Source organism: Rhamphochromis sp. 'chilingali' (genome assembly GCF_963969265.1).
Source record: "Rhamphochromis sp. 'chilingali' genome assembly, chromosome: 12".
In the NCBI taxonomy this organism is placed as follows: Eukaryota; Metazoa; Chordata; class Actinopteri; order Cichliformes; family Cichlidae; genus Rhamphochromis; species Rhamphochromis sp. 'chilingali'.
In genome coordinates this window covers 8,984,953-8,998,403 of record NC_137939.1, presented here as the reverse complement: position 1 = coordinate 8,998,403, position 13,451 = coordinate 8,984,953, and the positions used below count along the sequence as shown (strand labels likewise).

At 40.2% G+C, this 13,451-nt stretch overlaps 1 protein-coding gene across 1 annotated transcript; it reads left to right on the top strand.

The window, feature by feature from the left end:
• Positions 1–1,431: 1,431 nt before the first annotated feature.
• xpc (xeroderma pigmentosum, complementation group C) lies at positions 1,432–11,927 on the top strand. The gene is made up of 14 exons (XM_080898314.1): positions 1,432–1,724; positions 2,875–3,171; positions 3,291–3,387; positions 3,926–4,010; positions 4,100–4,254; positions 4,439–4,559; positions 4,662–4,751; positions 5,976–6,842; positions 7,134–7,294; positions 7,513–7,594; positions 8,925–9,056; positions 9,181–9,350; positions 9,907–10,000; positions 10,170–11,927. The coding sequence occupies exons 1-14, from the start codon at positions 1,613–1,615 to the stop codon at positions 10,500–10,502; spliced, it is 2,796 nt and encodes a 931-aa protein (XP_080754440.1). The 5' UTR covers positions 1,432–1,612; the 3' UTR covers positions 10,503–11,927.
• Positions 11,928–13,451: the final 1,524 nt, after the last annotated feature.

The following is a 13,451-nucleotide window of genomic DNA, read 5'->3' as shown; positions in this document are numbered from 1 at the left end:
CAAGATGAAGAATGCGCTCAGGCATCGTCGTTTACCCACTTAAGTCTTTTCAGGGCTCCAGTGGGATAAAAAATCCCCCCAAAAAACAGCATCTTGCTCGGTGGAAGGCAGTGACACAGTTGACACAACCTCCCAAAAAACCACTGATATCTGCTTGTGTAAAGTTTTAGAAAATAACTGTGAGGAAATCCCTGTTCACAATACCTAGAATAACACAGTTTACTTCTGCTTCACATGACATGACACCGGCTTTTCTGCTTCTTATTTCTCTACCTTTCTGCCAAGGATTGTTTTTTTCTTTGCAAACAAGGTGATTTTGACAGACAGCTGAACGGGCCTGTTAATGGTCTCCTGTCCCTGGTGATCATGCAGAATCTGTTCAGCAATGTATTAAAGTCCAATCCAAATTCGTGACTGACTTTTTTCTGTTTTCTTTCCGGTTGTTGCTTCGTCTCAACACATGCTTCCGGGCACACTGGGGTCTGTGGGGGGAAAAAAATCCATTTATCAAGGGAAGACCATTTAAAAAGTTTTCATGAATCATATTTGGCTGCTTTTATTGAGTGGAGCTCAGAGTGGTTTGCATTACACAGTGGATAACAGTGTTTTTCATTTTTCAACCTCTCACTCTCATTCTCAGCACAACCACTGACTTCCACTGCTGACACCGCATGCTCAGTTACAGCCTCTTTGATAACACTGAACATCAGCCCTTTCAAACATGCTTAGCTACCACTAAATTAAATCAAACATGTACAGTAGCTAGAGGTTCTTCTGATACTGTGTCTCTACTGTAGTTTTTCTACTGTTGAACACACTGAACATGCTTCTGGCTAAATGCTTCCTTATATAACCTAAAAGAGATCACTGGCTGTTAAAAACGAGTATTAATATGAAACCTAACTACCAGGAGCATGTGGAGCTGACCTTTGTCGAAGTTGAAAACCTTGAAAACCTTGAAAACCTTATGGAAAGCACAACACCACCCCTTAGTGCCCAAAAGTGGTATTACACCTCCCTGAAACACCACATTTTATATATATATATATATATATATATATATATATGTATATATATATATATATATATATACATGTATATATATACATATATATATATATATATATATATATATATATACATGTATATATATACATATATATATATATATATATGTATATATATACATATATATATATATATATATATATATATATATATATATATATATATATATATATATATATATATATATATATATATATAATGTATGTATAAGACCATAAAGCCATTTATAAACAAATGTTGGTGTCAGCCTACTTATAAATATCCAGGTGTTAACTTGTAATTATAGGGAGCTGAATTGGATCTATTTAGTGAAGAAGAAGAAGAAGAAGAAGAAGAAGACAGGAGAGCGGATATGACGTCAAGGTCCGGCCTCCACAACAACCGGGTACAGTTTCTTGTATTATGAAAACTCCTGAATGGCAGTGTTGGGTAACTGCTGTTTCCTCGCCCTTATACAACAGCATGTGGAGCTCTGAAGGACTACTGCTCGTCTAGCTCTGGATATTATTATTCAAAGAAAGTTCTTCCACTGACGGCAGCTGGCATGGCGAGGAGGAGAGAGTGCGCAAACACGGGGGGCGACACAAAGAAACTGAAGCAGGTGCTGAAAGCGAAGAGCTGCGGGGCAAAAACAAGAGCGAAGAAAAAAAATGCTGGTATGAAAAGTCGGAGTTGCCTAAAATGTGTGTCTGTCATTAAATAAATGGAACCTCTAGCCCCCAATAGTTAGGAAATTAAGTGAAGTACAGGGGAGGTTAGCTAAGCGGTCTGTGCACAGTGAGCCTGGGTTCATGAATAAACTTACACACGTTCATCTGAGGAAGAGTTTCACACAGATGACTAACATCAGCATTAGTTGTAGTAAATGAAAAATACTACTTCACAATATTATAAAATAATTGAAATGTAAAACACATCCTCTGTCATCCATTCCCTCTGACTGCTCTGAGAAGCAGTTTTTGTGCAGTTATAACGTGACAAAAATATAATTTATGTCACACATCAATGCAAAGCTTCGGTTTATTGGAGGCAATGCATAATATCGAGCTATTATGGCCATAACCATAAAGGCACTGTATGAGCATCCAGGTGCACTGCTTAAGGATGTGCATGGTTGCTGAAGTGGATCTGCTGGCCCGGATGCACATCTGTGCTCCACATACCAAAACACCAACCATATTTTGTGCATAGATGGTGTAAGTGTGTGTGTTAACTTCTTAATCCTGCTGGTTTATCTGCAGCTTCTCAGACGTGATCTCTGACGTGTATTTGAATAAGAGCATTATCTCTGTGGTGTATATAGTAGTGATAAACCAATTTTCAGATTTTAGGCTAATACAAGCATCTGGTTTAAAATAACCAATATTTTTTCTGGAATTTTTTTTTTTTTTTCATTTTTATTGTTGATTTTTCCTCCGTTGGATTAAAGAATCAAAAATTCATATAGATTTCTTTATTCTTCAGTGTTAGAGGCATTTAGGTCATCCATCTTATGTACTCATAGGCCAGTATCAGCACTTCCCTTCATGCTTTGCGGCAAATCATTCATAAACTGTAGTTTTCATTCAGATAAACAATGCTGTTGCACTTCCTACAGTGGCACAAAAATGATTCTCCAGACAATTAAGGCACTTTTGTCAATTTTCTGTAGCAAAAAAAGAAAGAAAAAACATCTTCATTCAGAAAATTGGCTCGCAATATAATACATTTTTAGGGTGGTTGTACTTCTGTTTTGTATTGACGTGTTTTCCTTTATTCTCAGTCAAACACAGAGGCTTCAAAACATCTTTCAATCTGTTTTACCAGGTGAGGACATCAAAGATAAAGAGGAAAAGATAGAGAGGAAGGTCATCCCTAAGCCCCGCGCGCCCTCAAAGCGAGCAGCAGGAAATAAATTGTCTTCCCAATCTGACACCAGCTCTGCTGTCAATACCAGCAAATACTTTGAGTCACCCATTATGAATGATAGCGAAGATGACTTTGATATGGTGACCTCCCCACCACGGCTTAAGGTGAACACCAAGAAACCAGAGAAAGAAGAAGAAGAAGAAGAAGGGGAGGACAGTGAGGAGGAAGATGAGGATGATTGGGAAGAAGTGGAAGGTAAGTGTAAAATCCGTAACATTTGTAATAACACTGTTTTGTTTTGTTTTTTATTCCTATGCTAAGCAGGGAGTAATGGAAAACAAAGGAAATGAATAGTGTGTGTGTGTGTTAATCAGAGCTAGCTGAGCCGCTGGGTCCACTTGAGCCTCTAGAACCCGTCCTGCCCTCTGAGCCTGTGGAGATTGAGATCGAGACCCCAGAAGTCAGAAAGAGGTAAGTGAATATAGAATATGCACATGCTCAACATAAAATTCTAAACTTTTGAAAATAAAATAGCTCTTTAAAAAAAGAGTTGCAAAACAGACTTTTTTGTGATATTATTTCTTAAACAGTTGAGGTGTTAATCTGTAAAATGAAATGAACACAGGAAGACATCCAAAAGTCAATCAAAACAAATCAACCTCATTATTAAAACTCAGGAATCACTAGCATAATTTAAATAAAGTTTCATTGTGTTCATGCTCTGAGTTTAATTAGATTTTGTTTATATCAAAACAATCTGAATGTAGCTCCAGACATTGTTAGCTGATGTCTCCAAACTCCCGATCCTCTCATTATATTCAGGAAAACATTTTTGGGTCATGGAGTTTCATTCAAATGTACATTAGTATGAATTTTCTCCACAGGTGTCAGGAGAGGGACCTGTAATTGTGTGTTTATGTGATTAGTTTGTGGAAAATGCGTTATCTATGGGTGTGCAGTTAATGGTATATTTGTTTTAACCCAATAATCATGATTTCTGATTGGCCAGGCAAAAAAAGCAGGCGGAACTTGAGACGTATCTGAGGCGAATGGTGAACCGATATAAGAAGGACCTGCTGATAGACACCCACAAGGTGAAAACACGCTGTTTAGTTCTACCTTTCCTTTCATGGTGCTTCTCTAGCTCATCCCTGACGTTCCGAACCTTTGATTGGTCTCTTAGGTCCACCTCATGTGCCTGATTGCCAGCGCCATGTTCCGCAACAGGTTGTGCAGTGAACCAGACCTGCTGGCCATCACTCTGTCGCTGCTGCCTGTCCACTTCACCATGGCAGCTAAGCGCATCGACCAAAACTACCTCTCTGGGCTGCTTAAATGGTATGTACTTATAAATGTGAAGTTCCTGAAACTATTTTAATGCTAGAATGTGTAAAACTAAGAAATTTGTACAATAGGGACAATAGAGCTACTATTCAGAAGCCATCAGTCACTGGTAGCCTTCTATAATTATCGCCATATCTTATGATTCCATTTCCATCCATCCGGCTCTCTTCTTTCCCAGGTTTAGAGCAACATTTACCCTCAACTCCAGTCTTCCCTGTGAAGAGGTTCCGGACCCCCAGAGGCTCCTCGAGAGGCGACTGGCAAGCCTCTCAGCCAGAAACCACGAGGAGATGACTCACGTTAGTAGTTTGGCATGAAACCGGTCCATTTTCTATAAAACAGTGCCCCTAGTTCGACGTACAAATGAAAAATAAATAATTATGCACCTGTGTTTCCTGCAGCTGTTTCTCTTGGTCCTACGCTCTCTGCAGCTTTTCTGCCGATTGGTCCTTTCTTTGCAGCCGATTCCTTTCAAAGCCCCATCAGCCAAGGTACTGACAGTTTGTTGTTTTTCCTTTAAGAAGACACTGCGGTATAATTACAACAGTCACGTTTGGATAACTGCTGCAGTTTAATGTATAGAACACATTTTTTAAAGCCTTCTATTAAAAAATAAACCATTTTGCCAAAAGTATTCACTCACACATCCAAATCATTGAATTCAGGTGTTCCAGTCTCTCCCATGGCCACAGGTGTATAAAATCAAGCACCTAGGCATGCAGACTGCTTGTATAAACATTTGTGGAAGAATGGGTCGCTCTCAGGAGCTCAGTGAATTCCAGTGTGGTGCTGTGATATGATGCCAACTGTGCAACAAGTCCAGTCATGAAATGTACTTTCTACTAAATATTCCACAGGCGATTGTTAATCCCAGCTATGAACTCGCCTGTGAAGTGGTAAGCCTCATAAAATCACAGAGCTGGGTCGGTGGTTGCAGTTACTACACATCTCCAAACTTCATGTGGCCTTCAGATTAGCTCAAGAACACTGTGTAGAGAGCTTCAGTGAAGGAGTTTCCACAGCCAAGCGGTTTCATACAAGCCTTAATATCACCAAGTACAATGCAAAGTGTCGGGTGCAGTGGTGTAAAGCACGCCACCACTGGACTCTAGAACAATGGAAATGCATAAGTGCAAAGCAAGGTCAGCAAAGACATGGATGAGCAAGTTTGGTGTGGAGGAACTGGCCTGCACCGAGTCCTGACCTCAACCCAAAAGAAAACCTTTGAGATGAGTAAGGGCGGAGATTATGAGCCAGGCGTTCTCGTCCAACATCAGTGTCTGACCTCACAGATGTACTTCTGAAAAAATGGTCAAAAATATCCATAAACACTCCTAAACCTTGTGGAAAACCTTCCCAGAAGAGTTGAAGCTGTTGTAGCTGGAAAGAGTGGAAAAAACATCATATGGGATTTTACTCAAGTTCATATGCATGTGAAGGCAGACGAGCAAATACTTTTGCACTTTACCTAATACTTTAGCCTGTAAAAAATGAATAAACTGTAATATAAGTGAAAATACAAAAGGTACAGCCTAAGCTGTGGTGTCAGGTTCTTATTAAAAGGATACAGCCACCAATTTTATCACACTTACATATGCCTCTATATACAGTATTTCAACTCATTGCAGTATTGCATATGCAGTGGTGTCTGCCATTTGATTTTAAGGTTGTTCTGTTCTTACAAACATGCTGTTGGAAATATCTCATTTCTGCAGGCCAAAGGGGCTAGAACATCTGCTGGAGCCCCAGAAAAGAGCAACACAAGCAAGGAATCATCCAAGACAAACTCCCCTGAGCCAAAGATTTCTCCTGGCACCAAGAGACCAGCAGGAGGGAGAACGATCAAAGGAGATGTAGGAGGAAAGAAAGCAAAGAAGAAAGAAAAGGATGAGGAGGAAGAGAAAAAAGTTGTAGTATCAGGGGGGCAGAGACCAAAGAATTCAAAACGCCGCAGTGTTGCCTCAAAGGTCAGCTACAAGGAAGAGAGCAACAGCGAAGGGGAGGAGGATGGAGGGCTTAGTGACGAAGATGAGTTTCAAGCCACCAGTGAGGATGACAGTGAGGATTCAGAGAGTGGGGTTAAATCTAAAAAGGGGAATAAAGGGAAAGGGAAGGCCAAGGGCACACACAGCAGAAATACTGCAGCTCCAAAGAGAAGAAGCAGTGGAGGTAAAAAACAGGTAAAAGATGAGGAGGATGGAGACTTGGAAGAAGAAGAGGAAGAAGAAGGAGGAGAAGGAACAACGAGCAATGGAACAAAAAGGAGGAGTGGGGCAAAGAGAGAAGGCCCAGGTGCAGACGAGTGGTTAGAGGTGTATCTGGAGAAAACAGCTTCCTGGGTTTGCGTAGATGTGGATCACGGTGTTGGAGTTCCTCAACTCTGCTACCGGAATGCAACCACACCGGTGACATATGTGGTGTCTGTGGACGGGGACGGGTTTGTGAAAGACCTGGGAAAGAAGTATGACCCGACTTGGATGACATCATCCAGGAAGAGGCGGGTGGATGATGACTGGTGGGAGGAAACGCTTGAGCCATTCTTGGGACCCGAGGACGAGAAAGACATAAAGGAAGACAAGGAGGTGACTTCGATTTTTTTTTTTCGATTTTTTTTTTTTTTTTTTACTTTTCTGCACAATTCTTCTTACCAAAACCAGTGGCCACATCACATGTCCTGTATGCATCATATGGATTAGCAGGAAATGTTCAATGTACACGGGATTTTACTCTATTTTTAACATTGAATTCTTTCCTCCTAGTCAAGAAATTGCTGTGGCCCATCAGCTACTCCCATCGTTAACAATGCAAGAATGGCATGAAAGGAAACATTGTCTTGACCTACTTCAATTTCTTTCTTTGCTCTGCTCTCCCAGCTCCAGAAAACTCTTCTGAACAAACCCCTGCCAGTGTCTGTAGCGGAGTATAAGAACCACCCGCTGTATGCCTTAAAGAGACACCTGCTGAAATATGAGGCCATCTATCCTCCTACAGCCACTGTGCTGGGATACTGCAGAGGGGAGCCAGTATACTCTCGGTAACTAGTTAAACTTTCATCACAGATGCATTTTAGTTCAAGTATACCTCGAAATCCATCGCACATAATGCTTTTTATACTGTGCAGTCTGTGTTAACCTAGTTAGTTATGTCTTATCGCTAAACCAAAAAGCAAGGGAAAACTGGGATTTCAGTGTGAGAGGGGAAAAAAAGGACTGTCGTCATTCATGTCCTGTTTAAATCTTTATCCATCTCTAGGGACTGTGTGCACACCCTGCACTCCAGAGACACGTGGCTGAAAGAAGCAAGGACTGTCCGGTTAGGGGAGGAGCCATACAAGGCAAGCTCTTTTTTGTTTGCTTCTCTTCCCTTCCTCAAAAGGAGACATTTTGTGGTTAGTTTCTCTGTTACATCAGTTTGTTTTTAACTCAGTCACACTCTGACCTGAAGGCAGTTGTAGCTGAGCGGTGTTCATTAGCATGTTTCATGACTGAGGAGGAGAGTTTATCCTGGTAATGAAAACACAGTTTTTCTAAATGAACCAGCCCTGTGATCAAGCCTGCACTGAGTACTGCTACCACTTGAACCACTTTGGACTTTACCTTCCACATCTGCTCCAGCTGTTCTTTCAGCTCCTGGTACTTCTGTGTTTTCCCATGCCCCTTCTTCTTGATGTTCCTGCTTGCTGGGATTGCCACATCTGTCACAACTGTGGTCTTCTGCTTCTTGTCAATCACCACTATGTCAGGTTGGTTTACCACTAGCTGCTTGTCAATCTGGAACTCAAACCCCCACTGGACTTTATCCCTGTTATTCTCACACACCTTTGGTTGTGTATGTGGTACAGATGTTCCAGTACACTGTCCCAATCACTTGGATGTGCCTCCCATCTGTCAATGGGCCGTGCTTGTTACTCTTCCTTTTCCTCATCACCGTCTGTCTTCATCTGCCGGAGGTGTTCTTGTAGCAGCTCATCTCAGGGGCCATCTTCGTGATCTATTAGCCGATGCTCCATGGTTTATCCCAGATTGTGGGTCTGACAATAAGCCAGGGGTTCAAATCTCGATAAGGGCATGCATGCAGTAAGGGCCCCTAGCTAGGCCCGCCCAAGCCTACTTCAGAACATGAGCGAGAGATATAGAGCCAAAGCCATACCGGCTCAGACATTGCCCAGCTTAACAAGGTCCACATCAGGCATTTAGGAACCAGGACATACTGATGAGAAGTGGGCAACAGGAATAAAGCATACATGGACAAGGACTAATAATATGGAATTGATGGAATGCTACCAATATTGCCCCCAGATCTTAAACCTGACCCCATGAATAAACTGTTATTGCTAGAGATATATTTGTCTTGAAGAATGACTGATGTAATTATGAAATGATATAAGGTGTAAAATCTTGCAAACCTTTCCTTTCCTGTCATTGATGTTCTGCTGAGTGCAGATGTATTGAATTCTTCTTGTAGCACTGATGCTATTAAATCCTAGTTTGGCTTAATTGGATTAATTGGATCAATTGGATCAATGGCATCGTCAAGGTGACAGGAAGGGGGAATCATAACAGACTGAGGCTGCTGCATACTGAATAGACACACAGATAATGGAAACATGAAATGCTTTGGTGACTTTATGAACTCACAATATAAACACGTCTTTTCCTTTTTAGATGGTGAAGGGCTTCTCTAATCGTTCCCGTAAGGCCAGGATGACGTCTGAGCTGAAGGATGAGAATGACCTGGCTCTGTTTGGAGAATGGCAAACTGAAGAGTACCAGCCGCCGATAGCCGTGGATGGGAAGGTATGTATATGTGTGGGATTGAGCATCACATTCAGAAGATTAAGCGAAACAAAGTTTTATGAGCAACATAAGAACCAACAGGATAAAGCGTCAGTGTCATTGTGGTTTTGTATGTTTTCCTCAGGTCCCACGTAATGACTACGGTAATGTCTACCTGTTTAAACCCTGTATGTTGCCGGTGGGCTGTGTTCATATCAGGTTGCCCAACCTGCACCGCGTGGCCAGGAAACTGAACATTGACGCAGCGCCTGCAGTCACAGGTTTCGACTTCCATGGAGGATACTCGCACGCTGTGTAAGATGACTCTGAGGAGCCTTCGGTGGGGTGTAAACACAATTAAGCAGATGGATACGGTCATACAGGAGAATCTCAGGATGAACAACTGCACCGAGAGTTAGAATTTCACAATATTGAGGGACTTTCAAACAAAATCATGCATTTTTTGACCCGTGCACATCATTATTGATTCCTAGACAGACTCATTAAATCGTGATATTTTCTTAAAAAACAGTTTGTGTTTGTTTTCAAGTTTTAGTTGTGAAGGCAGATACTGATAACAGTATCTTCAAATTTCAATCACAACTGCGGGTTTTGTTTTGTTTTTTTTGAAAGCTTAATTAGTTGCTTTCCAAATTTATCTGTATTGTTTCCAGCGAGCTTATTTTCATCTCATTAGTTGGCTTTGGGTAAAATCCCTCTCTGTGAGCATTTGCATTGAATCATTTCAGTGTTTAAAATAAAAAGATCAAAATCAGGATGTTTTTACTCCTAAAGAAAGAAATGAAATAAATGCACTTGTTACAAACATGTCAAAGCTAAGGGGATATTTGCTCACCTGTGTGTGTTTCAGCACTGATGGCTACATTGCGTGTGAGGAGCACGAGGAGGTCCTCAGAGCTGCGTGGGTGGAAGAACAAGAGCTTCAGAAACAGAAGGAGAAAGAGGTGTGTTTTCTTTTATATCACTAATTTGACAATTATTGATTACAACCCTGTAAGATTACCAGATTATGTAGTTTAGGTGGGAACTTTAACACAAAGTATCAGCTGTTACTTTCAAGTAGAAACCTGTATGTGACAGGCTTAATTTTTTTTCTTTTCTTGCAACATCTAGAAAAAAGAGAAGAGGGCCATCTCCAACTGGACTCTGCTGGTCAAAGGACTCCTGATTAGAGAAAGGCTTAAAAAGCGTTACAACAAGAAGAACCAGGGATTGGGGAGCCTTGCTCATGGAGGTGACGCCGAAGGGTTTTCCTCAGATGAGGAGGCTGCTGAGGGTGAAAGTCCGGGAGCTAAGACGGCATCCGAGACTCTAGCAATGTCCTGGCCTCAGAACAGACAAGCAGAGGAGGATGGTGGAAATGCCAGCGGACTGAAGAAGAAGAAAGTAACAAAACGAGAGAAGAAGGGTCAAGAGCAACATTTATTCCCCTTTGAGAAAGTGTGATGTTGGAGACCACCTTCAGGTTTTTGTAAAGCAAAGATTGATTCCATTATGCTGTTAGAGAAGCACTTTCACTGACTTCTTGCAACATTTAGTTTGGAAGATGTTCACATCACTTCAAAGCAGGATGCTGCATGGGTCACTGAAATACCCTGGAGCCTTTGGAAGTAACGCTGGAAGGAAAGGAAAGGAAATACGGGAAGCGAGGAGAAGGTGACGACATAAAGCCTCACTGTTCATAGCTCCATTTTGGTGTACACTGTATTGTAAGATTTTTATGTGAGAACTTCATGGACATGGGGAAAAAAAACATGCATATGTACAGCAACAGTATAGGTTGTCATGGAGACTGTGGAAGTGTCCTTACATCTTCATGTGTATTAGGTGAGTATTGGGCACTGATATCAGGTTTAAATATTCAGTGCTTCAAACTTTGACCAGTACAGACAGGTTTGAACCTGCTGGGCACATTAATGTTGGCATTTAGAGCTTATGCTGACATGAATGGATAACTTGCGTGGCAATTAAACACAATACCTCCTGTGCTAACACTACAAATTATAATGAATGGTAAAAATAAGCACACAGCATCTGTGCTCCTGTCAGCTGCTGCTGTTTTATCACATTCATGTTAGCAGTTTTTTCCCCAACCTGCAGGTCTGACCAAATAAGAGCATAGCTTCTGTTACTGGCTCAATCTAAATGTTTTGGGTTTTTTTTACAAAGAAAGTCATTCCGCTTATTTACTTTTGTCAGCTGATTTTTTTTTAATACTCATGTTGGGTAAAGATCTGACAGAGCCATTGTAAGGAACCAACCACTGTGCACATTTAAGTTGATCTATGGATATAGACTCCTCATCTAACAAAGTATATGCAGACTATATGACAGTTTTTAATAAGTGTATAACTTGAAAATCACTAAAACTGTTCTTTCATTTTTGATTTATCTTTAGTGCTTCGTGTCCTCTTTGCCTGTTTAGCAGGAGGTTTGCTTATATCTCCTCTTCTCTTTGTCATTGTTTGCATTCAGTATTTCTTTTACACTCATTTCTTTTACATATTAGGCACCATTTTATAACTTTTGGCTGTATATTATTGTTTCCGACACTGAAAAAAAGACAGAAAGAAAATACCATCCATAAGTCAAAATTTCAAGTTCAAATTTTAGGATCATATTTTCTTCTAAATTTGAGTTGGTAAATAGAAATTTTGAGATGCCTGACTGTAAATTGTGAGATAATAACATAACAATGACAAATTGATGAAAAAACATTGATTACAGGGTTGTAATCAATGTTTTGTAATTGTTGGAAGATTTTCCGTACTACATGTCTTCAAACCATTTAAAAGTTGCCAATTGTTCTTGTATGAAATTTATTTTTGTAATAAATGTTTAAATATATTGAAATAAAAACAATGCTGTAGATTTCTTATAGATTATGCTATCTATACTTATTAATTGGACACTTTTAAAGATCATCAAGATTGCCCCATTAACCACCTTGAAATGGTGAGTAAACAAAGGTGTTACTAATGCCATATTAATTATGTTCTTGAAGGTTCAATTGTATTTAGGCACAGAGTCTTGATCACTGTGAACTGCCTGTGTTTACCTACAAAAGGACTGCCAGAAGAGGGCCTGACTTTGGCTTGCTTTTCTCTCAAATTTGGATTTTTCTAATTTTCTTATGAAAAGGTAATGATTGTTTTTAGGTAGACTGTAAGGCATTCCTTAAAAGTAAAGACAACATCAGTGTAAACTGCAGAGGTAAAATGTGTCATGTTGCAGCAGTAACAGCTCACTGAACATCAGCTCCATTAGAAGATCCATCTTCTAATTCCACCCTATTACCATACCATTTCCCTCTGGGGCTTAGCCCTCGACTTCTCTCAGGCACTGCTGAGAAGCACAGCAGAGGATAATGCATAGTTTATCAAGCCATCACTCCTATACTTTCATAGCAGAAGAACTGTAAGTCTAATGTTTCAGTCTAGCTGAAGAGCTGCATTAGACTGCCTGCAGTTACAGCTTTAGGAGGAATGGAAACAAAAGCAGGAGCAATTTAGAAATGCAGCTTTATGATGCCAGGATGCATTTGATACCAAAGACTATCAGTTACTGGCATGAAACGATCAAATTTCATAAAGTGACATTCGACAGCAGTGGAGGAAGTATTCGAATCCTAAACTACTCGGGTGCAAGTAAAAGCCTTCTTACAGTTACATAGATAAAAGCAACCCGTATATCATCGCCAGAGTACCACTAATAATAAAAAAAAAAGTTCTCCGTGTGGGAAAATATTTAATTAGGTTATTATTGATCGTGCATTAATGTAAAACAGGATTGTGCTGTATAGCTAACAGAGGCAATTTCTAGCTGCAACAAATGATAACTTGCATTATACATGAATCAGATTTTTAATAAATACTGAGAAATATCACAAGTACTCTGGTTGATAACAAGAGCAGTTGCCAGTTTTCTGTCAACCTGGCTCAATTACGAAGGTTGTATGTTGCACTGTGTGAGAGCTTTAATCTTGTAAGCATTTGTTAAACATGAAGTTTCCAAAAGTAACTATTTTTTAGATTACTGAACGGGCATAAGGAGACACAGTCCCAGACTATACAGTTACTTATGGAATCTTTATAACGTGGATGGGATTTAGGTGTCACGTTATAAGAGCAATATGCCGGGAGAGAATTTTCTATGTGTGTAAACCATCGACTGTATACAGTGGACATAGGCTACAATATCCTGAGAAATTTTAATTTAGAATTAATCCTCTTTTCAGCATGAAATCAATAAATCAATCTCTCTGCATAGTGAAGGTCAAATTATATTGATCAAAACATGCATTTAACCAGATGCATGTTTGGAACAAAACAAGGCAGATCTTTGGTGCTTGGATACTACCGGACAAAAGAAGTGCTGCATCTTTCTTTACAGGGA